At 38.8% G+C, this 24,669-nt stretch overlaps 3 protein-coding genes and 1 long non-coding RNA gene across 4 annotated transcripts in view; 2 read left to right on the top strand and 2 right to left on the bottom strand.

Moving 5' to 3' along the window:
• Nucleotides 1–13,697, top strand: part of LOC114914116 (uncharacterized) — a 36,937-nt gene extending 23,240 nt beyond the window's left edge. Inside the window, exon 3 of the mRNA XM_073255520.1 lies at nt 12,768–13,697. Within this exon, the coding sequence (XP_073111621.1) occupies nt 12,768–13,282 (515 nt within the window). The 3' untranslated portion in view covers nt 13,283–13,697. The remainder of the gene's footprint in view (nt 1–12,767) is intronic.
• Nucleotides 2,832–4,777, bottom strand: LOC140856909 (uncharacterized). Its single transcript, XM_073255127.1, has 4 exons — nt 3,587–4,777; nt 3,304–3,507; nt 3,109–3,201; nt 2,832–2,948 (listed from the first exon to the last, which is right to left on the bottom strand). The coding sequence occupies exons 1-4, from the start codon at nt 3,770–3,772 to the stop codon at nt 2,832–2,834; spliced, it is 600 nt and encodes a 199-aa protein (XP_073111228.1). The 5' UTR covers nt 3,773–4,777.
• A 4,002-nt stretch (nt 13,698–17,699) lies between the features above and the next one.
• Nucleotides 17,700–19,921, bottom strand: LOC140857122 (uncharacterized). The gene is made up of 3 exons (XR_012140611.1): nt 19,480–19,921; nt 18,302–18,510; nt 17,700–18,185 (listed from the first exon to the last, which is right to left on the bottom strand). It is a non-coding gene; the product is annotated as an uncharacterized lncRNA (long non-coding RNA).
• Nucleotides 19,922–21,035: 1,114 nt separating this feature from the next.
• LOC105043913 (protein RGF1 INDUCIBLE TRANSCRIPTION FACTOR 1) lies at nt 21,036–23,038 on the top strand. Its single transcript, XM_010921640.4, has 4 exons — nt 21,036–21,306; nt 21,454–21,648; nt 21,965–22,180; nt 22,308–23,038. The coding sequence occupies exons 1-4, from the start codon at nt 21,304–21,306 to the stop codon at nt 22,545–22,547; spliced, it is 654 nt and encodes a 217-aa protein (XP_010919942.1). The 5' UTR covers nt 21,036–21,303; the 3' UTR covers nt 22,548–23,038.
• The last annotated feature ends 1,631 nt before the right edge of the window (nt 23,039–24,669 follow it).

Genomic DNA, 24,669 nt, shown 5'->3' with positions numbered 1-24,669 from the left:
TATCCCCCCTCCTCTAAGGGCTCTTGCAAGTAGACCCAAGAAGGCAAGAAGAAAAAAAAAGGATGAGCCAAAAGATTCTAGTAGATACAAGAGGGGTACATCCTTAAGGTACAAAAATTGCCAACAGTGGGGCCATAACTCTAGGACTTACAAATTAAGGCCCTAGGAAGGACAAGGCGAAGAAGAAATAAGATACCACTTACATCTAGTCAAATTGAGAGCCAAATTAGTAGGAAAAGAGAGAGATCACAGGTACTTTTACATTCAATATTGAAATTAATGAATATTTACTTATCTTTTTGTACTTTTTTTATCGGCTAAAGACAGTGAGAGAAGGAAGAAGATAGCAACTTCAATGGGTACATCTTCCCAGCCAGCTCTATCCCAGCTTTTGTCCTCCCAGCTAGGAGCTACTTCCTCATAGCCAGCTCCCTCCCAGCCTTTGTCCTCCCAGTCAGGAGCTACTATTATTCAACCTGCTCAATCTTTTTTATAGCCAGCTTTCTTTCAGCTAGCAGCAAATCATTTGTCTCAAACAGTGCACTCCATTCATCTCAACCATGACATGTATTAGGGCCATTTTAGATGTATCAGGGCCATTTTGGCTGTACCAAGGCCATTTTTGATATATCAAGGACTTCATTGTATTTTGTATGTATTTTTGAATCCACTTGGATGTATTTAGGTTTTTCTATCTATGCATTGATACTTTATCTTATGTTATAAAACATTATAAAACAATTTGATACATTTTAAATTCATGTGATACATTGCAATTTGTTAGCCAAATTTTATATATTTTCTATGAAATTTTATTAAAAATTATGATATTTTGATGCATGTGATTAAAAAAGTTCTTATAGGTATTTCGAAGCTGCATAAGATAATGTGCCTCTTTTCACTTTTTTCTGAAAATAGTGGGTGTATATTCAACACTTTGATACTATAGGGTGTGTAAGTGTAACAACAATAAAATGTTAGGGGTGTTTATCAAAACTTTTTAATATAATAGGGGATAAGATTGCGAGTCTCAGAGAAGTTCAAGGGGGATACTTACAGGTTCTTAAAATAATTCAAACCATTACTTTATGATATTCTAACTTCAGAAAATGAATATACATGTCGGGAATAGTAGGAAATCCTTAACTATGCAACTAGTTCTTAATTCAAAACATGATTCTTGAATCCTTTGAACTGTATTTGAGATAATATATTACATGTTCAACTTGTAAGTATGCTGTATCATTAACAATGTAGCACTTATAACAACCATCACTGCTATCAACTTAGAGAAAACTTTTTTTCTTTCATAAAGGATAACAAAATACAACAATCTACTCGAAATATCCCTAAAACAATGTACAAGATTTCTGAAATAAAATTGGGACATTCAACCGACACTACAGGAAAAATGGTCATTAACGACGCTATTAATGGTCATTAACGACGCTTTAAAGCGTCGCTATTTCGCTTTACGACGCTTCTAAAAGCGTCGGCAAAGCGTCGACTATGTAAGAGTGGGGACGAATAGTGCCGACGCTTTTTAAAAGCGTCGTTAATTTTTAACGACGTTTTAAAGCATCGTAAAGATTTACATTAACGACGCTTTAAAGCATCGTTAAATTTGTCTTAACGACGCTTATAAGCGTCGTTAATGTAAATCTTTACGACGCTTTAAAGCGTCGCAAAAGACAAATTTAACGACGCTTATAAGCGTCGTTAATGTAAATCCTTACGACGCTTTAAAGCGTCGCAAAAGACAAATTTAACGACGCTTTAAAGCGTCGTTAATGACCCCGCGTGACAGTACAGTCTACCAAGACGCTTTTCCAAGCATCGGCTTTTTGTCTTTAACGACGCTTATAAGCGTCGTTAAAATAATTTTAACGACGCTTATAAGCGTCGTTAAAGGTTTTAAATGGAAAAAAAAAATACAGATATTATCTAAAAAAAAAAAAAGAATACAATACATTCCTGTACGAAATCATATCACACCTGTACAATAAACATGTACAATACAATAAACATGTACAATCACCACATTCACATTCACACCTGTACAATCACCATCATTCACATCAAAAGCAAGCTGAAATAGAAAATTTAATCAAACCAAAAGATAATATTTTATATAAATAAAAATAAAGTACTAATCATCCATTACAATCAAGAGTAATATAAATAAATATAAAAATACAACAAAAATAAAATAACATCAATCTGCAGGCGGATGGTCGTCGTTGTCTCCACGTGACGTGCCGCTATCTCAACGGGTGCCTGATATGCCAGGAGCCTACAAAAAACATATCAAAAGCATGATTTGCATATCTATAAATAAAATATATAAATCATTAAATTAATATAAAAATATATATTTAATATTATGTGTTTACCTGAGATGAACCATACATCTCTAATAAAGATGTAAGGCGATCAATCTGTCCCCTCATGGCCTGCATCTCGACACGGCTCTGTCGCATCTCCTCCATCTCAGCGGCACGACTCTGTCTAATCTCCTGTATCTCCGCCTCGAGTCTGCGAACGCGTGAATCCTGAACATCTGTTGCAGCATGCTGCGTATATCTACTAACCTCAGATAACTGAGTGGGGGTGACTCCTACTCCATAACCCCTCACTCGGCCGTAGCGCTCTGGTCCCATCAACTCTGTGAATACCTCGGCCTCGATACGGCTCTGCTGCATAGATGCTGCGGACTCGTCGTCACGCTCCGCAATGAGAGATGTAGCCCTCTCCTGTATTTTTTTTGAAAACAAGAGTTATACATTAATAGCTAACAAAATTAAATTTAAATCATTGCAAAAAATATAATATTAATAATGCCGTACATATAAATCTCTCGACTCATCTCGAACAAAAGTACCATCCTGATGAGTATGAATCATCCGGTAAAACTCCACTTGTCCGGGTTCCCTCCCATGCTCATCCTCCTACACAAATAATTTCAATTTTAAGCAAACAGTTATGATAATTTAAAAAAATATATGAGTATCATGATACAGACATGGTCCACGATACATAATGATATTAGTTATATAAATATTTGAACATTAAAATTAAAAGTTAATTATGAAAGTTTAAGGAACATACAAACTCCTGTCGGAGTCGTGCATAACTCTTCGACCCCGATGTATGAGGAACAGACTGAGCTGCTCGTGCAGCTCTACCAATAACAGAATAAGTCTGTAAAATAAAGTAAAGAACTTGTTATATATATAATATATAATAAAAATCAATATTTTTATAAAATATTTAGAAAAAAAAGATAATAAACAGATAATATACCTGTGCCCTCTCGGAGAACCAGTAATGAACCAACTCCATCCACTGATGAGGGGGTACATCAGGAGGACAATTCCTAGCAACCTCCTCCTCTGTCATACCCTGTCTCATATAGTCCTTCTTCAATTGTGCTTTATATTCTTTCCATTTGCGGTTGAGAGACTTCATTACAAAATCATGAGTGGATGGAGGGAGAACAAACTTGCTCTATAAAAAAAAAAGTTAAATGAAATAAATTATATAAATGATTAACAATTAATATACAGTATGAACATCAATTCATTACCTCTATAACTCGGAGGAGCTCAACTTTGTACGTTGGAAGCATGTCATTCCATTTTGCATAGCCCAACGGACATAGCTGAGGCCTCCGAGCAACAGTCCCCAAAAATGAAGTCAATAAGCAGGCAGCTTTCTTAATTGGCTGACCTAGCTGATTGCACTCCACAACAATTCTCTCACCCTCACGCATCTGCCACACATCTCGTACTACTGTGGGTCCGCGTCTGGGGCGTACTCTCCCGGATCCGTCTGCAAAAAATACATAAAAGTAACTATATCATAAATATACATAAAATGAAATAAAAAAAAATTACATGAAAGATAATATATACCCTGCACGTGTATCTCATCATCTGACTGATGAACAGGAGGATCGTGCTGTGCTGATGATGTAGGACAGGGCTCAGAATGCTGTGCAGCTGAACTGGCCTCAGGCTGCTGTGCTGAAGAAGACGTACCGGCCTCTGTCTGTGAAAACTGGAACTGCACACCAGCATATCATCCCCTGCGACGCATGATGTCACCTAGCATTTATATAAATAAAAGGTAGAATCAGTTAATATATGGAGTAAAATAACACAATAATTAATGCAAAATATATACATCATAAATAATTATTACCAGTAACAATCAAGCAGTAGTGTTTTCTTCGAATTCTGTTCTAACCAACGTCGTCGTAGCATTTAAATCATCAGCTGGCACAAAATTGTAGGGCATACATTGTGTATAAGTGTCATCGTCATCATCCTCCACTTGGTTTTCCATATCATATAAGTCTCTAGGTTTTGTTTTGATGACAGTAAACCAATCTTTATCTTTTGCGTCTTGTACATAAAATACTTGACGAGCTTGAGATGAAAAAATGAATGGGTCATCCTTCAATAACACACCAGTGTGTATCAACCTTGAAAAATTTACAAGTGTAAATCCATTTGCATCTTGTTTCAAACCCCTTGGTGAGTTTATGTCTATCCAATCACATCTAAACAGTACTACTTTAAATTTTCCATAATAATCCAACTCATAGATATCTTTAAGTGCACCATAATAGGATTTTCCATCCGCTTCCACCATAACACCGCTATTCTGTGTTTTTCTAAATTTCTCCCGTTCTCTAGTATGAAATTTAAAGCCATTAATTATGAAACCATTATATCTATTCACAATCTTGTTAGGTCCTCGAGCAAGAGCTATTAGTTCATCTGAATTATTTGTCTCCATCATCTTTGATACCTAACAAAAAATGATATGACGAAGTGCAGTTGAGTTATCTGATATTAAACATGTATCAAAAATTAATATATCCCATAATTAAATATAAATCACACCTGATTCGAAAGCCACATAGGGAATAACTCGACCAACCATCACTGTTCAATCCTTGCATTAGGACGAATGTTATGATTGGCTCGTCTCTGATAAATTAAAAATTCACTGCATAAAATATAAATATATCATTTAGAACATTATATCTAATATAAAATTTAAATTTTGATGTCATTCCTTAAATATACTAACCTGCGATGGTCAGATATTATGTCACTATGAAGTAACACATAACGATGTGCTTGTGCTAAGGATTTTTGATCAAGTACAATACCTTCACCTCTTCCCAAGAATTTTTCAGCAGTTAAGAACTTATACAGTTCTGCATTCTCCACAAAGTCATTATGCCGTTGAGGTCGACTAAAAATAGTCTCTACACCTTGAAGATATCTTGAACAAAATGTCAAACATTCATTCGCAATATATGCTTCAGCAATCGAGCCTTCAGGATAGGCTCTATTTCGCACATAATCTTTAAGACGCACAAGATACCTTCAAGAATTAAATATTTATTAAAATATCAGTATGCTGTTGTTTCTAATAAAATTATCAAAAGATTTAAGGTTTGTAATAATACCTCTCAATAGGATACATCCATCTATAATGTACCGGTCCACCAACTTTAACTTTTGAAGCTAGGTGAACGAGCAGATGTACCATAATAGTGAAAAATCCAGGAGGAAAAATCTTTTTCATCTGGCAAAGTGTAATTGCAATATCCGATTCTAACTGATCAAGTTTTCGAGGATCAATAACTTTGGAACATAATGCCTTGAAGAATGATGATAATCGAAGTACAATTGTAACAACTTGTTTCGGCAATGACGATCTTAAAGCTATTGGAAAAATATCTTGCATCAATATGTGACCATCATGACTTTTAAGATTTGAAAGTTTTCGATCCTTTAGATGCACACATCGTGAAATATTCGATGCATATCCATCGGGTACTTTGATACTTTTCAAAACTCCCAAAAAATTATCCTTTTCTCGAGCAGACATTGTGTAACATGCAGGAGGCACATAAATTCTATCATTAGCAAGCATTTTAGGATGAAGTTCCTGTCGGATATCCATTTCTTTTAAATCAAGACGTGCCTTCATGTTATCTTTGCTCTTTCCATCAAGGTTTAAAAATGTTCCAAGTAAATTATCGCAAATATTCTTCTCTATATGCATGACATCAAGATTGTGCCGAATAAGATTATGTTTCCAATAAGGTAAGTCAAAAAAGATACTTCATTTTTTCCATAAATGTTTACTTGGCTGTTGTGTAGATGCTATCTGTGTGTCTTCCTCATTTTCATCCTCGAAATAATTGTCTGGATCTTGAAACAACTCTGCATCTATAGTACTGATACTGACTTCCTCTGGTAACCCTTCGTGCACTGAGCTTTCAACATCATCCATTCCTCTTTTTTTAGAGGACTTTGAGTGCTTACCATAGCTGTAATTCATGCCATCCATTTGTCTATGAACATCAGTTCCAGAAGGTGGAATAGGGGCACATCCCAATTCTATAGTACCATCAAACAAATCTTTCTGAAATCGAAACGGATGATTTGCTTCCAACCATCGATGATGTCCCATGTAACAAAATTTACCTCCATGTTTTAACCAAATTGAATGTGTTGAATCTCCACAACAAGGACATGCGACCCGTCCCTTTGTACTCCAGCCAGATAAATTGGCATATGCTGGAAAATCATTAATAGTCCATAACAAAGTTGCCCGTAGTTTAAATGTTTGGCCGTTGGAAGCATCAAATGCATCAACACCCTCCCACAACTGTTTCAATTCCTCTATCAAAGGCTGTAGAAAAATATCAATATCATTGCCTGGACCCTTATCTCCTGGAATAACCATTGACAAGATAAGTGATGATTGTTTCATGCACATCCACGGTGGCAAATTGTAAGGTATCAAAACGACTGGCCAAGTGCTGTAGGTAGAACTCAGGGTCCGAAATGGATTGAAGCCATCAGAAGCTAAGCCAAACCTAACACTACGAACATCAGAGGCAAAATCAGGATGCCTATCATCAAATGCTTTCCATTGAAGACTATCTACTGGATGTCTCAACATTCCATCCTTTGTACGTCCTTCATGATGCCATCTCATTGATGAAGCTGTTTTTGATGATGCATAAATCCTTTTCAATCTAGGTATAAGAGGAAAGTAACGCAATACCTTGGCCGGTTTCTTTTTACTCCGCGTTGCATCCAATTCATTCAGTACATCATCTCGATCTTCTTTTTGTGTTATCCATCTTGAAGATCTACATACATTGCATGACTCTTGATTAGCGTTTTCATCCCGATATAACATACAATCTTTCGGACAACTATGAATCTTTTCGTATCCAAGATCCAATTCCTTTACTACTTTCTTGGCTTCATAATACGATGGTGGTAAACGAGTGCTTTCTGGAAATGCATCCTTTAATAACTTGAGCAGCATGGTAAAACTCTTTCCAGACCATCCATTCAAATATTTGATATGAAATAAATGTACAAGAAAAGAAATCTTAGAAAATTTTGTACAACCCGGATATAATTCTTCATCTGCATCTTTCATTAAGGTGTGATAACGAGCTGTCTCATCATTAGATGTATGTATGGGCTCCTCAACATGCATACGTCCCGTATGCGTACATCCATCAAACATCCCAACTGTTTCTTGTATACTACTGGATTCTCCTAAATTTTGAACATCAAATCCAAAAGCATCTGTGATCAAACCCCTTATATCATCATCTCTTGCAGAATTGTCTTCTAAGCTAGTGGATCCGCAATGAGTCAGGGGTTGGTTACATGATGATGGCAACATAGATTCTCCATGAAAAATCCAGTCGGTATAACCTCTTAAAAAACCATTCCATACCAAATGTTCTTCAACATTTTGTGGATCTAAAGAAGAACTATTTACACATTTCCAACATGGACATAAAATCTTTCCATTCAAACTACTTTTCTCCATACCAAATTTAATGAAGTCATGAACTCCATCTAAATATTCTTTACTATTTCTTGGTTTATTTATCCAACTTTTGTCCATTGTAGGATAAAACTGATCGAACGTGCAATTTATCTAAAAATAAAAAAAATTATACAATCTATATTAATGCAATGAGTAAAAAATATCAGTCATTTCATAAAATCCAAAAAAATAACAGCTACATAAAGTTTACATAGTAAATGCTTGCTATCATCAACTAATAGGTAAAGAAGGTCCTATCCCATTCAGAAAATGCATTAATTCTATAGGTCAATTACAAAAATCAAATGATATGCAACAAGAGCCGAAAAAAATTTCGGCAGCATTTCTCCTTAGTTCTTCCGTATAGGAAGAACAAAAGGAAAATACCATCCGAAATTTATTCCGAACCCTCAGCATACCATTTGATTATGGTAATGACCTATAGAATTACTCACATTTTTCAAACTGTCCATACTGGACAATCAATTGATCAATGTACATAATTCTTTTATCCGTACAAAAATAAATAAATGTACGGATACAATAGAATATGTACATTAATCAAAAGACGGGTCTATATTTCTATGCAATGCAATTTTTTTTTAAAATTAATTCATAATTAACATTGCCTAGCATTAAATTCACAACCATCACAAAAACACCCATGAAAATCTACTTAGCATGCATTTGAAAATCTAGCCATTTTTGTGATAAAAAGTTGCAACTAATACTACAATTTAATGAGAGATTATCAACCAACTTGAATATTTCACAATGATATAGAAAACTATGCACCATGTGCTCATAATCTCCATATAACAGAAAAGATATTTAACTTTTCAATCACAACAAAATGAAGTCTAATCTGATAAATGAAAAGCTTGATATCTCGCTAGCATTAGGCTAAGAGCCACAAGGAAAAAAAAAACAAGTGTCATTTGATTGGACTGATCAGTAGTATGTGAACATTAGACCATACAAATCAAACAAAGCCACTTTCAACCATAAATCAATGTCAAATAAGGACATACAAACTATCGGATGGTATTAATATTTCTATAACATAATCGATTTTTCTAAAGCAGTGTGTTTTTTTCAGGTGAACAAATTTATTTGATCCGGAACCAAAATACATTTTAATTATCCAAATCCAGGCCTAATCCTTCAATGGACTAGCCATGGAACAAATTGAGGGGACCAGAAACACCTTTTTTTTTCTCTTTTTTTGAAAAAAAAGGTTGCAAGGATGAGAGACAACACAGTCTCCAACAAGCTTTTCTTTGACAGATAATAAGCCAGCTTCTGGCAGAACGGCCTTCTACCAACATGCTGCTTGCGTTTTAGAAAGCAAGCCATGATACGGTGGGAACCAGGAAACATTTATGTGGACTTCAATCAAACAATGGGATATTTATCGCTTATGGTTCATTTCATTGATAAAAATTGGAAACTTCAAAAGAGAATCATAAAATTTGGCAAGGTAGAATCTCCTCACATAGCAATTGCCTTAACCAATGTGATTTTAAAGGCAATGAGAGATTGGAATCTTGGATTCTTGATGGCAAGGTTTTAGGTATAACCTTGGATGATACTTCAGTAAATGATTCACTTGCTTTGTTCCTTAAGGAAAAATTTTCTGAGAGGAATTAGCTTTCAGCCAAGGGGAAGTTATTCCATATTCATTGTGCAGCTCATGCACTTAATCTCATTGTTCAAGATGGGCTACAAGAAATCGAAGATATAATTATTAATGTGTGAGAGATTGTAAAGTACATAAAGGGCTCATGAAAGTGCCTTGTGAGAAATGTCCTTGCTTACATGTGCCAGCATGTTGGAACTCAATGTATCATATGTTTTATCATGCCACTAAAAGTGGACCATGGATTCAATTGTCCAACCTCATACTTTCATGACATATGGAAAGTAAGGAACCTTTACAAATTGAAGCATCAAATGAAAATCATTCAATTAGTCTTATGGTGATGGAAATGCAAAGAAAATTTAACAAATATTGTAAGGCTTCATAATTGTATCTAGTAATTACAATTATTTTTAGATCCTAAATTCAAGATAACTTATGTAGAATTTTCTTTCAAGCAAGCATTTGGTAGTCAAGCAACAAAATATATTGGAGTTCATAAAGTTCACCAGGCTTTTCAATGACTATGCTAGTACAAGTTTGCTCAACATATCGTGACTTCTACTTTGAGTAGAGATGATGACACTGAGAATCTAAATGATGACCTTGATTTATTATCAGATTTGCATCAACATGCAAGTAGGCAATTGAGTAATCAACATCTGAAAGAACCTGATAGATACTTGGAAGGGTGTACCTTTCCTCAAAAAGATGATTCGACATTATTAATTAGTCGATGATAAACACACCAAAGTGTCCAACACTTCCATGCATGGCACATCATTTGCAAGACACACCCACTTCAACTGTTGCATCTAAATCAGCATTTAGTACTGGAGGTTGAGTGATTAGTCAATTTAAAGTTCAATGAGTAGTGAAAAAGTTGAAGCCTCATTTGTGGTCTAGATTGGATTAGAGTTGAAGACTTGAAGGTATGTTACTCTGTATTGGTACCCCATGGTCTACAAATGGGTTCTGCTTCAGTGACCGACTTAACAGTAGTCAAGATCTTTTGATAACAAGAAACAGTAGTCAAGATCTTAGTGACAAATAATGGAAGAAACTAACAAGATGGTTAAGGAAATCTGCTTCTGTGTTCCCAGCTTGGCTACAGGAGGAACAGCTTGGGTATGCCGTCATGTACATTGAAAATATCTAGAGAACTCTAAGTTCAATTGTATAAAAATGTTAAAAATATTGCAATATGCATTATCATGATATGTATATATCATGAATATAATGCTTGTATTGTACAATCCATTTCAATAAACAAGATAAATTTTTCATTCAAAAGAAACATTTTAAAAATAAATATCTAATATTCTTTTTATGAGGTCCACCCGTTTAATAATTTAAGATACTATGGTCATTGGATCAAGTCTAAAGTTCCATGGACTCATCTTACTAAGGAAAAGTTCCATGGACCTAATAATAACTTAAAGTCTATTTTAAATCTACATGATAAATTTACCTGTTAGCTTAAGGTGCAAACTTTTTTTTCTGGGAAAAGATTTTCCTATGAATTTATAGATATTGGTCACAAATTATTATGTCACTTTGAAGATACTAGAACAAATGAACTGTTAGTTGCATCCTATCTTCAATTTGTTTTTCACATATATATACGCATGCACCCATCTTATTTTTTGTTTTATGCATCCTTTTCATGTTAAAAATCAGGCTTCTACTACAATGTTCACCAACATACTAGTATTTGATTTTTGGGAGAACAGTACCATTGTAGTTGGTTCATCAATTCATGACTTTTTTTTTTTTTTTTTTTAAAAACTGTTGAACAAATGTCACCTAGATTTGCATTAGTTTTTAAGATAATACACCTGGCATGTATACATTGCATATGTTTCTGAATTTTGCCTAACTAACAGAATTATTAAACAAAAACCTTGCTGGTTTCTCCTTAATCTCTACACTATTTCTTCCTTTTCCTGAGGTTGCACACGTTATGGTTATTCAAGATGCAAAATTATCGATCTATCCTACTGCCATTGAATCTGAACCACAGAGGGACTTGACTCTTGCAAAGATTGAAAACACATCCGTCACCGCTCTCTTCCCACCGCTCTCACCACCACATCCGTCACCGGCGCCCCCATCTCCCGCCCCCCATAACCACCATCATCACTGCCGGAACCAAAGCCACCATCCGAAACCGCTCGAAGCCGAACAAAATCCCAACCTTTCGGCCCCAATCTAAACCCAAGACGACCCCTAACCGGAAAAAAGCCACCACTAGAAGTAGAATCGGGCAAAGATTGCAAGGAATAGCACGGGAACCGAATGCCCAGGAGGGTTCTCCGACCCAAAATCGAAGAGATTGGAGCTGGATTTGGGAGGTGAGAGATGGGTTTAGGGGGCAGAGGGAGGGTTTCAAAGCGGAGGGGAGATTTGCGGATGAGTGCGGCCATTTTCGCAGCGCAGCGTCGCACCGGAGGAGTCCATTTCATTGACGGCTTTTGACGTTATTAAACGAACCTAAAAAAATGCATTGCGAAGAGAAAAAGGGAGGAGAAGGACCAACCTCGGAGGACGGCGGCGGAGAGGAACTCGAGGACGGCGGCGAGGAAGACCGGAGCGCGGAGGAGAAGATGCAGGAAAGGGGCGGCGCGGTAGATAGATTAGGGCACGGGAGGAGGGTGGTATTAAACGAACCTAACGACGCTTTTTAGCGTCGTTAAAACGCGTCGGTATTTTATTTTTTTAACGACGCTTTTGCTAAAAGCGTCGGTGTTGACACGCACATAGTTTACGACGCTTTTAAGCGTCGTTAAAGAACGACGCTTTTTAAAAGCGTCGGCAGGTCAGCGCAACCTGCCGACGCTTTCAAAAGCGTCGGCACGAAAATGTCGTTAATTACCTCTTTTTTTGTAGTGTTCGTTTGCATGACAGCAAAGCAAGTGGAGAATGGTTTCTGAAGTCTGCTTCTTTCAGTTGCCAATTCGTAAATCTGTGTTTTATGATTTATTTAAAATATGCTGGTGCGAATCAATTGTATAAGGATATTTGGTATCTTGGAGGATTTATATGATCGTTAATTTCTGTTTATTCTACTAATTTCAGTTAGTACTACAGTTTCTGATCAAACTAAATATTTCATAGGATGCAATTCTTTTTACACTTAAAAAACTCTTCTTTGTGAAACACTGCCATAACTTATGATTAGCATTGTCATCTCCGGAAATTCACTTCGAAACTAGACAAATTTCTTTTCCAACCTTTCCAGGGGGTCTTTCACAAGCTAGTTCATTCTTCTTAATCTCAAACATGGGAATGAAAGATGAGGAAGACCAGCGTCTTGACACATTCTTACGAGCCATTAGAAGTTCGCTTCAGATATGTGCCAAATATGCTAGCTGGCCTCCTCCAGACAATGATATATATTTAGCCGAATCTGTTAGAGATCCCCAATTGGACAATATTGACGAGACGAATGGTGCCAATAAGTTTGATTACGTTGTGGCCATTAGCTTCAATTGGACAGATTACTTCATGCTGTGTGCTCCAAGCTACTGCGAATACGTGGAGGCCAACACTGTGATGTGGGTTCTCTTTGCTGCTGTTGCTCAAGTTGGTGGCTTTGTTTCAGCCATGTTGTTCGCTCTGCGCACTGTGTTTTGGCCATTATCTTGTATGCTCTTTGGTTGGCCTACTTGTTTCGAGACTTGCCTGAATAAAAGAGCAAATGTAGATAGCCCAAGAAGTGATGAGCGTGGAGACATTCTAATGGAAGCACCATAGAAATGATTGAGGAGTTTCCGCTCACGGTGGAATTTGCTACTTGCTAAATTTCTTCCTATATGTGGTCATTTGGTTAGGTTTTCTTGTCGATAATATGGACATTTGCTGCTTTGCTGAAATGTAATCAGTTAATGAACGATGACTTTTTTGTTTTTGCTCAATTGCAAGAATTCAAAAGCAATGGTAGCTAACAGCTTAACGTATGGAGAAGAAAAATGAATTGCAGAGATCGTCGGAAGATGTCATTTGGTGACCCAGTAACGCTTCAGTTCAGTGGTTACAGGAAACATTATTGGAGTGATCTTTGGCTTGCATTGGTTGTAGACTTGGGATTCAGTTCTCAAATTGAACCAGCAGATTTTGGTCCGAATGACTGATGAAAGTTGAAGAAATTACAGCTGATGGATTTGTTGCTTCCCCTTGTTTTTGGCTTGTGTTGCATTTGGCCTCGCAGCTTACATGTTGGGTGAATCATAGTTAGGGGTTAAGGTTAGATAATCTTTTTTTTATGAAAATCTTAATTTGAGTTGAATCTCTCTCTCTCTCTCTCTCACACACACACACACATCCACTAGCCCATTTACTGAGACGGACGTAAAGAACCGACGCCCATTTACTGCGTTTTGAACAAGGCCCTAGACTTGAGAACTTTATACAGGCCCCAACCTGTGTTAAATTACAATGCCCACATTGCTGCTCACGTTACTCTGAGATCATAGCAGCAAGAACATCAATTCCTTGCAGCAGTGTGAAAAACTTTGATGATCCACAGCTTTTTTTACCTGTTTACTTCTCAGTCAACGCCAGTATCGTATTTGAAGCCATAGAATGGGCTGGCCGTCCTGGTTAAATATTATCAGCGTGTTGTCAGTCCTGAACCCATAAAAATGACCCATCTGTGTCCTCTGGAGTCTATGCTCCAATCCCTTCAACCAGTCTCAAAGGATTACTTACCGCCCCTAGAAAACCTCCCTTTCCAGCCAATTGTTATCATGCAACTGGAGAAATTTTTTATACATTCAATAAGCAAGAGAATCATTTCAAGACATATTCCATACCAGACACTGTATTGTTCCCCACTTCCCCTGCCATCTGGTCTTCGGTGATTTTTTTTTGTTTTTTTTTTCTGGGTACAGCATCTGGTGTCCAATAGTTAGTGAACCATTAATGCACTATTAATGACCATCAATTTCCATTAATGTCCTAACTCGGGGCTGCTCGAGGGAGGACTGGTGGTACCGTGCTACCTCCAGAAACTCTTGCCACTGGAATGCCCCCTGGATTGCATTATTAAAAATAATACCAGCTGCGACGTTTCTCAATTCATATTCTTCGAGCCTTCTCCCGGATGCCCTGTTTTTTCTCCTTTGCACACTGAATGTCCCACCAACGTACAATCCGTCCAGACTTATTTATTAGATAAATCAGATTCAAATTTAATTTTGATCTATTTAATTTATTTAATTATTAAATCGAATCGTGACTCGATTTATTTAACATATTTGAGACCTATTTATTTTGTTTAAAAATTATTTAATCCTTTTTTATTTTTTTAAATCCAATCTATTTTATCTATTAAATTTATTTAAATTTATTTAAGACTCACTTGACCTATTTAATCTATTTAATATAATTTTATTTATTTAATTAATAAATTATATAATTTAAATTAAATTAATTATTTAATAAATAAATTAATTTTATATTTAAAATTTTAATATATTTAAAAAATAAGTTAAATTCAGATTGATGAATTTTTTATTTAACTCGCATCCAATCGAGATGATGGTGCAGATAATAACGGTATAATAATAATGATGATAGAAATAATGACGATAATAATGATGATGGTATTAAAAAATATGATGCCAATGATGATGGTGAAAATAATAATGATGGTGAAACACTGAAAATAATAACGTAATATTGATGATAAAAAAATAAATTTTTTATTTTTAAAAATAATAAAAATAAGATTATTATTTTTAATTTTTTAAAATAATGATTATTTTTTTGAAAAAATAATGAAAAATTTTAAAATAAAAATAATAATAATAACATCAAATATATATTTCATACTGACCTCTGTAATTTTATTTTTAAAATAAAAAATATTTAATAAATTTAATGTTTTTTTTCCTAGGGTCATCTAACAGTGCAATAGCTGGTTTTTGCTGCATCTTGTGTCGGACGTTCGGTCCGTTGCCAAGCTTGTGACCCACTTCAAGCAGACTCTTCCAGAAGTTAAATAACCTAAATTGTAATCCAGCTTCAGACTCAATGAGGTCAACATTGCAACAGTTATTCCAACCAAAAGAGACCGTCTTCTCTCCACGGCCACCAATGTAGCCCACATTCGTGCTAAATTTGGACAAGCATGGACGATGCCTACTAGTTTGCTGGTAAAGTCTCTCAGCAGTTGTGCCACGGAGCAAGGGTCATATTTTATCTCGATAAGGTTCAGGGGAACTCATGAGTACCGAGGCAGGACTAACCCCTACACTATATGGCCAAGAACTGCTCACAGGCATCATCTTTGTGGATTACTATATCGATTGAAAGGCGTCCATTTGCAAGATAATGATACTGGCTCCACCCTCAACTGCTTGCTTTACCTTTTCCAAAATGTATCAATATTAAAGCATGGCCTTTTGCCAATTTTGATCTACAGACTTATAGCCCTGAGTTTCACATGGAGATCTTATATGGATATAAAATTATTGCAGCATCCTTTTCCACTTTAACTCTCAATTTCTTGAGTAAAGTGGAGATTCTCGGCATGCAAAATAGGAGTCATGGACCGTACTCGACCGTAGCGTTGCCACTCCATGAGGCTCTCCTTTTGAAACCCAAATAGAACATTGTATATTTTCATGCTTATCTGATCCAGGTCCAACTCTGGAACTGTTTCCAGGTTCCAACTTTCCACGCGCTCTTTTATTCTTTCCACACCTTGGATGACTTAGACTTAGCTGCGAAGCAAGCACTAAAAGCCAAGCTCTTCCAACCACAAGGCATAAAGCCCGTTTTGCTCTGCTAAAGAAACTCGTGCAATAGGACAAGAAATGATTGCTAGAAGACATGGACCAAACCATAGCCTGGGCCATTTGAACGCCAAACCTCACCTTAAGTTTATCTCGGAGACAAGAACTGCCAACTTGCAGAAGCCACATGTACAGGTGAATCCGGAGTGCTTCATATGGATATTGTCCCACCTTTATCTCCATCTATATACGATCAATATAGAGTGCTTCATATGAACCTTCTCCCGACGTTCTGAACGCTTTGTTTCCAAGTAAATACTAGTTTTCCAATGGTGGCATCAACTTTTCTCAGTTTAATTTATTCGGAAACTTCCTGTATATATACATCTGTCCTTTGCTCTATTTAACTTCTTCGTAGTCAGGATTTTATGCGATCAATAGGAAACATATCATAAAAGAAGTCTTCGATTCAAGTCTTGTTTGAGGATATTTCCATAGACTTTCGAGGCCATGGGGTTTGACCCAAGTCTCCCAACATTGTGGCAGTTGACTCCACTACGGCGAGCAGTAATTGGAAACCTTTTGCACCCACCAGCACTAAACTATTTACTCTCTCCACCAAGATCTATGATCACGGTGGAGTAGCCGAGTAGGTGGGGCACGACTCATGCCCAAGTTGACTGGTACTTATAATTAGGTTTGGAGTAATTCACGTATTTTGGGTTGGAAAGTGCCTTGGAATCTTATAAGAGCCCTAGTCATCCCACTAGCAGCTGCAGTGAAAAAGAATTTCCCTTTTTTTTAAAAAAAATGTTTTGGGTGCCTTACTGGAGGCTTTTTTAGCACTGCTCTCTCTGGACGATTCCATGGACCTTTTTTTTTCTTCTCTTGTTTGTGATTGCTTAATCAAAAGCCTCCTACCCTTGTCTTTCTCTCATCCCTCGTTTTATCGACTCACAAGTGCTGAGGGACATCAAGGGAAGTCAAGCATCCAACGGTCTCTTGAAATTAGATTAGTCTAATACAAGTTGGGTCCATAATTTAAATCATCTGATTGTTTTAGGTCATTGACAAATTGAATCAGTAATTGAATGGAAGTTATAGGCCAATCGCGTCTTTGTTTATTAGATAATAAGAAGCTAGGAGCGAAATGTATATTGATCCAATGAAGGGTTATGAGCTACTTATATGTCCTATGTCATGCAACGATTCAAGATAGGATAAACAAAGAATTGTCGTGATTCAACTAAGTGGGATTAATTCAAACTAGATGATTATGACATTGAGCTTATAATATTTGGCGGATACGTATGTAATCTGATTTCTATATTCAAGCCCCCTTATAAAAGTAACAAAGTCAGAAATAGATGCATTTTATTAATACGCTACAGGTATCAATCAAATCAATTATGTAGAATATAGGTCGATGAATACTAGCCTCCAATCAACAGCATCAAAATGGATGGAATTTACTTTCACCAAAAAAAAAAAAAAAGGATAAAATTTACACAACCCATGTTGCCCATCCCATTTCATGCTGTGTAATGGATGACTAATGTTGTGTCAATTCTACCCAAAAAAAAAAAAAATGTTGTGTCAATTAATGCCCTCACAGCTCCAGGTGGACCTCCACCCTAATTATTATCTGCACCGAAGAGAGGAAACGATGAGCTACCAAAAGGGTAGCCATGACACACGTGGGCAATCTGACACACGTGCGAACAGGGAGTCCACCAGGTCGGCTGGTAGTGATGGGACCCAGGGCGAGTGCCGTGGTGGATGGCGCGAAAGTGACGCGATGGCCGGCTGGCTCTCCTTTCCCGGGTCCTTCCTGGCGTGCCGTGGATGGCGGCTTCCACCGCCCACCGCCTTCACCTCGGGAGCCGTCCCTCCCGTCCGCTTTTGGTCAACACCCAAACCTAATAATACATACGGCTCCTTAACCTTAGTTTTTATAAAGCTACTATAAAATTATATATCAAATTAAAATAAATATTATGCCTTTTTTTTTTTTTCAGATCAAGTGGTCTTATACCTGTCAGTTAATCCATGACACAAGACGCAATTAAGAAAGATGGCAGTCGTAATCACTGTTGGTTGTTTTATCATGGATAGTGATCATGTGGCTGAGACGTAGACACGTAGATGGGTGTGACGTGGAGCGAGGCACCACGGGACAATGAACAACTTGGCACGGTATGGTCAGTTAGAGCGTTGTACTTGCCCATCAAGCATGCGGTCATCCTGGCCGACAAGAGGCGGCTCGTCAGAATTTATTCATTTCAAGAGTGATGGAGTGAAGCCAATAGGCCCATCAGGTGAGCTAGACTTCGCAACCATGAAAAAAAAAAAAAAATCAACCTGCCTTGCAGCATGGGCACATTAGTATGACTTGGACCGACTGTTCTGCTGCATGGTAACTTGGTGGAATCATTTGTTATCATTGGAGCATTTCATCGGCCTGATGAATTTTTTTCCAGACATTTTAACCTGAAATTTATATGATTTCTTGATATGGCTGGTTCACTTTTCTTCTAAATTTTTAAGTATGTTCGTTCTAAATAAATTAAACATGAAAATCATAGATTGAGGTTGCTCTCTCTCTCTCTCTCTCTCTCTCTCTCTCTCTATATATATATATATATATGTTGGTGTTTTTCTCAAAAAATATACGTTGGTAAGTTTGATTGACAGGGCAATAAAAAAATTTTCGAAGACACACGGGAGAGGGGCTAAAGAATGAGAAGATATTATATATTTAAAACTTAAACAAGAAAGCCGCTTTATGTAACATTTAGCTAATTTTGCCAGAGCAGATTAAATTGTGTGATAAAATTGCTTCACTTTGTGCCATATTGGAAGATGAATTATGGATAGAACCTCATAGGAAACATTGTATCAATTGGCTTATAATTAAAACACTAATGCATATTTGTTTTTCTTTACAATACATACATAACTCCAATTCGAAAGCACAAATATTGGAAATTAGGATAACCAATATTTTGTTTTTAACCTTAGTGTGAGGACCACGTAAATTGCATGGCACCCGACGAAGATCTCGAATAATAAGGTAAAAAAAAAAAAAGGAAGAAAAGAAAACAGATATCATCATCTCTGCTTCTTTATGTGTCACAACTCCGTATCGGATTCAGGGAAGGCCACCTAAATTTATCTATCTATAAAAATGAAAAAAAAAAAAAAAAAACGTACCATTATGACCGTACCAGCACATGCCTTGGGAGCCCACATGCTGCAGGCGATAGAAAGATGGACCATCAAAAACGTCGATAAAGTAGTAACCTTGCAAACTAAATGCGGTGGGAACTAGCTAGCCGATGCTGCTCCGGCCACACTAAGTTCATCCTGCCTTTCCGAAAACTGGAAGCATATAAGACATGGCTAAAAGAAGGCAATCTTTCTACGTGTCCAACAATCTGACAGCCCAACACCTGCGGCACGATTCCATTAGCCATGATATCATCCCCCTTGAGAATTTTTCAGTAGTCAATTTCGTCAATCTAAAAGCAGGGTTTCCCATAACCACAGGTCGAGGTTTTCCATGGCAGCAACAGTACTAGAATTTAATAATCCTATCGACCCTCCACTAGAAAATTCCGCGATGGTTCTGTCCACATTCGCCGAATCGCGCATAAATCGGACTTTTCTCGGGAAATAAGGGCTGATAGCTTTGTATTCCAAACAGGTGTCCCACATCCTGCGATAGACCTTCCCGTGGACTACGCCATCCCGTTGCTGTCTTAGCTGAAGCTGATCTTTCTAGAGGCTTATAAAATGTCAGGATTGGCCTTAAATAGGAGCAACCGTAATTAAAGAGGCAGTTAGTGGAGGATGTGGTTTAGAGTGTCTTTTGTGGTGGAGATCAGTTTGGCTTGGATACTCCCTCAAACGTAATTGGCTGGAAGAGGAAACAACATGTGACTAAGTGGATTGTGTGTGAAATCCACTCTTGTACATGCTATGAATAAATTGTTATCTGTGACGAAGGATTAGGTTGTAGTTTTATTGGCAGTATCGTAGTAACAGATACGGATCAGGGGCTCGTGAGTCAAAAAGATCAGGCACAAGTAAGTGCTTTGGTGAGGCAATTTTCTTGAAGCCTATTCATGACGAAATCAAAAACTATTCAAGTAATATTTAGTTTCCGGCTTCTTCTGTGAAAGTTTTAAAATTAGATACATCTCTGAATAGTATAATTTCGCTCATGCTAGTTGCTACATAATCAATACCGTACTAATGACACTCATACGTCATGTACAAGTAGATACAAACTCTTCAACCATCAAACCACCACCTGCTACATATCCAGAGTACAAAAAGGTCTTAGAATCAGATAGACGAGTGATACGGAGCCTCTTGCATACTAGTCGTGTACCCACGATTTCAAGCATTGCCGGCACGTGTCTCACCCAAGAATGGCAAGGTATATGCTTTGGTCTAATTGCCAAGAATGTGGTCCATGGCCTAATTCATGATTGTAACTTGATAATTATTTTTTCTCTCTGTTGGTTTTGGCACCATCGTAATTGGACCCCAGACCTATCCCTAAATAAATAAAGCGAGGCAAGAAAACAACGTAGACCTAATTTAAAAAGTGGCATCAGAAATAAACAAATGGGCTTAATGTGGTGGGGGGATGTAAAGCAGGGTTCCTTGCAACCAAAGCAGCTTAGACTCGGAGGGAGCCTCGGAGAAGCAGAGACTACGAGCGGATAAGAACAACCCAGCCCCTCACCACCCCCCTCCCCCCCGGCCCCACTCACGCCCACTCAAGTCTACAAAGACCTCAACCCCATCCCTTGCAGCCCCTTCTAACCCCTCCTCTCTAAGCTTTCTCACCTCTCTGTTTCTCCGCTCTCCTCCCCCCACCCTTCCCCTCTCTTCTGCCGAGTGCGTCTCTCTTATCCTTAAAAGAGAGCGAGAGATAGAGAAAAAAACGAGAACACTTTGCTCAACAAACTGGCGATCGATCACGAATCCCCCTTCAAGGAGCTCAAATTCAAGAACAGAAGGGCCATGGTGAGCTTACTATTCTTCATGCTCTCTTTCTTATTCTTTTGTTGGCTTGTTCAAATGTTGTTTTATTTGAGTTGATTTGTTTTTGCTTTAATGCTCAATAAGTTGTCAGTTGTTGTGTGGAACGGGAATTAATTGGCTTTGGAACAGGGAGGAGGAGGACCGGACGACGACAGCCGGTGGCCGCCATGGCTCCGGCCGCTGCTGTCGACCAGTTTTTTTGTGCAATGCAAGCAGCATGCTGACTCCCACAAAAGCGAGTGCAATATGTACTGCCTTGACTGCATGAATGGCGCCCTCTGCTCGCTCTGTCTCGCCCACCACCGCGACCATCGCGCCATTCAGGTATCTTTGTTTCCTTCAATCTAAATGCTTCATACACCGATTTTTTGTTCCGAAGACTTTCCTGTTTTTCTTGCAATTCGTGTTTCTTTTTTTTTTTTTTTTCAATAAATGCTATATTGTTGGTCTTATCAATTAAGAATCCGGTTCTCCATTTTTTTTTTTCTTTTTTTTAAGCTATCGGTTTTCTTGTTTCTCGGTCTCCTAGTTCCTACGTTTCCCGGACTTCTGTGTTATTTCCCACCAATGCGACAATTTTTGGGCTTCTAATTATTTCTACTTCTGATGAGATATAATTTCTGTGGTATATTTACTGCAGATAAGGAGGTCATCCTACCATGATGTGATCAGAGTGTCTGAGATACAGAAGGTGCTGGACATCAGCGGCGTCCAGACTTATATCATCAACAGCGCCCGCGTGGTGTTCCTCAACGAGCGCCCCCAGCCGAGGCCCGGCAAAGGCGTCACCAACAACTGCGAGGTCTGCGAGCGGAGTCTCCTTGACTCCTTCCGCTTCTGCTCCCTCGGCTGCAAGGTATCCGTCCCCTCCTTTATTCCCTCGCTATTCCCTTATCTTTCGCTTGGAACAACGTCTATTTTCTTACAGTGGAGATTCAAATTCTTGTCTTTTAATTCAATGTATTGCTCGATGAAATGCCCAGATTGTTGGGACCTCTATTGATCACAAGAAGAAGAAGAAGAAGAAGAAAGCAGCGGCTTCGTCGGCCTCCGACTCCGAGGAGTCGTACACCAGCACCAGCCGCGGGAGCGAGAAGAGCAATGCAGTACAGAGCTTCACCCCGTCGACCCCACCGCCGACCGTCCTCAGCTACCGGACCGCCAAGAGGCGAAAGGGCATTCCTCACAGGGCCCCCTTTGGTAGCCTCATCTTGGAGTTCTAGATTGCTCCGGTGGTGCCACGGAATGCATACTAGTATAGACGTAGAATATACGTATGTAAGAGAAGACAAGAACACCAACCCCAACTCTCTCTTGATGTCATATAGTTCATAGCTACATGGGGATATCATCCACGGCACTCTGTGCTTCTTGATGGGGAGGCCGGTGCTGGTGACTCACATCCATGCACAGAGAAACGGAGGAGCAGATGGAAAATACCTCAGACAGCTCATAGTTTAAATAGGCTTGGAAGTGTAGCTAAACACGGAAGTGAAAGAGAAGCAATCACAGGTTATGGTGTTAGATGATATGAATGGACGTACGTGTTTACTACTCTCCTTATACCGAAGTTTTGTGATAATAGGTTGGCTTAGCCCTGGTTAAATGTAAATAGCAAGGAAGACAGAAGAATGTTAAAGAGAGAGTTTGTTGTAGCGAGGGAAAGGAGACAATGTCCATAAGATGGGGAATGTAATAAAATGCTCCTTATCTACCTGTATTGTATGCGTTTTGGTTTTATGGGGGAGTTTATTTCCGGTCCGGATTGTATCTTTCGACGTCGACCGTTGGATCGCGTCCTGCATCGATCTCAAAGCTCTTAGAACTTCCGTTTGTATAGATCCTGAAGAGACCATTGTGGGCGATCCAACGGTGGATTCGCGCGATGGAAGTCTAATCCTTCTTTCGGGCGAAAGATACCCTGTCCGTTTATTTCGCAGCATCGACACTGGTGGGTGGCTCTATCGGCTCACATGTGGGTCCCGCACCGGCGGCCGAGTTGTTTTGGTCCGCGTGTGCGTGGATGGCGTGGGGAAGCTGCCAGACTTCTTGCTTGTGTGGTCTGTCCTGACGAAGACGTGGCCGTTCATGGTTGAAATTGTTGGGGTGTACCATACTGCTTCCGTTCGTGACCCGTTCTCGGCAAGCGGCCCCCGTCTTTCATTTTGATAAATAAGTGGTCCATGGTGAATGAACACAGCGTGATGAGCATTCGATGGCTGTGGGTTGGTTTGCTGTGTGTCACGCTGGTGTGGAAGATATTGGGCGTAAGGCTCGTTCCACACGGAACTCTCGCACGCGCCAGTGGCTGTTCCCGTGATCCAATATTTACTTCATCATACGACGTATGATGGCTACCACTTTTAGACATTTAGATGAGAACAGGAATCCACGGGGCAGCAGATGACTGCGTTGAGCGGCTATCCGCTGCGATGGGCGGCGCGCTACTGACGATGGACGGGGAATACCGTGTCTCTCGTAGCTCCGCTTGTAAAAGTTGTCCAACAGAATAGTGCCACGTGGCTAGAGCGGGCAACTGGACTCCCCGCCGCCCAAGACTTCACGGCTCGACTTTTCGCTCTCGGGGGAAAATTCTTCGATGCACTCCATCTTCAAACTCGTTCACGGACCCATCGATCCCCGCTCGTGTGGTCCCCACGTTCCACCAATTGGGTGTCGATTCGGCTGTCAAAAGACTAAGAAAATTAGTCGTGTTGATTTTAACTGCTAACGTGAAATGTGTTTCTGGTTGATGCGGTTCCCACGAGCACTCCGGGGGAGGGTTGAAAGTGGGTGGAGATGTGGTTCTCACCAGGGCTTTTTCCTTGCCTCTCCCAAACCTCGAACAGCCCTGACCCAAGTGTGTTCTCTGCCTGCCATACCCCTTAATTTATTAGATTCGGCTCCTTGTGCTCCACCCACTTGCAAGCCCAAAAGCTCCGCCTAATGGTCGTTAAAAGTTGGTTTGGGTGGAGAAGAACTGGGCCCCACCCGCGACCTCTATTTCGTGGATTGGCCTAAGCCATGATGTCATTTGTTCACTAACCTTCATCGACGGCAAACCAAAACCAGTGGGCCAGTCCTTCGTTCGGTCAGCAGCATCGATGGGCATGGATTGTAATGAGGATGGATGGGCCCCTGCGTCCACCACCCCCATAGTTACGGCCGACGTATGTTAGGGGTTAGGTTTCTGATTAAAATGACCAATCTGGAGCTTGGCAAACTTAATTGGATATTTTAATGTGAAAGCAACAATGGTCCAGTGTACTTGTTCTTGCTTTATATGGTGGGAGGACATGGTTTAGGCAAGCTACTTTTCTTCTTTACTTTGTAACAGGAGAGGGA

This window comes from Elaeis guineensis, chromosome 4 (assembly GCF_000442705.2).
Source record: "Elaeis guineensis isolate ETL-2024a chromosome 4, EG11, whole genome shotgun sequence".
NCBI lineage: Eukaryota > Viridiplantae > Streptophyta > Magnoliopsida > Arecales > Arecaceae > Elaeis > Elaeis guineensis.
Note: the sequence above shows the minus strand (reverse complement) of the source record. Positions and strands in the feature narration are given on the sequence as shown.

Bases quoted from the DNA above. Each gene is read 5' to 3' on its own strand.
- LOC105043913 (XM_010921640.4), top strand. The intron at 21,649-21,964 runs GTATCTTTGTTT...TATTTACTGCAG, and splicing joins GCGACCATCGCGCCATTCAG to ATAAGGAGGTCATCCTACCA. The intron at 22,181-22,307 runs GTATCCGTCCCC...TGAAATGCCCAG, and splicing joins TCTGCTCCCTCGGCTGCAAG to ATTGTTGGGACCTCTATTGA.
- LOC140856909 (XM_073255127.1), bottom strand. From the start codon at position 3,772: ATGCGTGAGGGTGAGAGAATTGTTGTGGAGTGCAATCAGCTAGGTCAG. The intron at 3,202-3,303 runs GTATATTATCTG...TTTATTTTACAG, and splicing joins GGTTCTCCGAGAGGGCACAG to ACTTATTCTGTTATTGGTAG. The intron at 2,949-3,108 runs GTATGTTCCTTA...TTATTTGTGTAG, and splicing joins CACGACTCCGACAGGAGTTT to GAGGATGAGCATGGGAGGGA.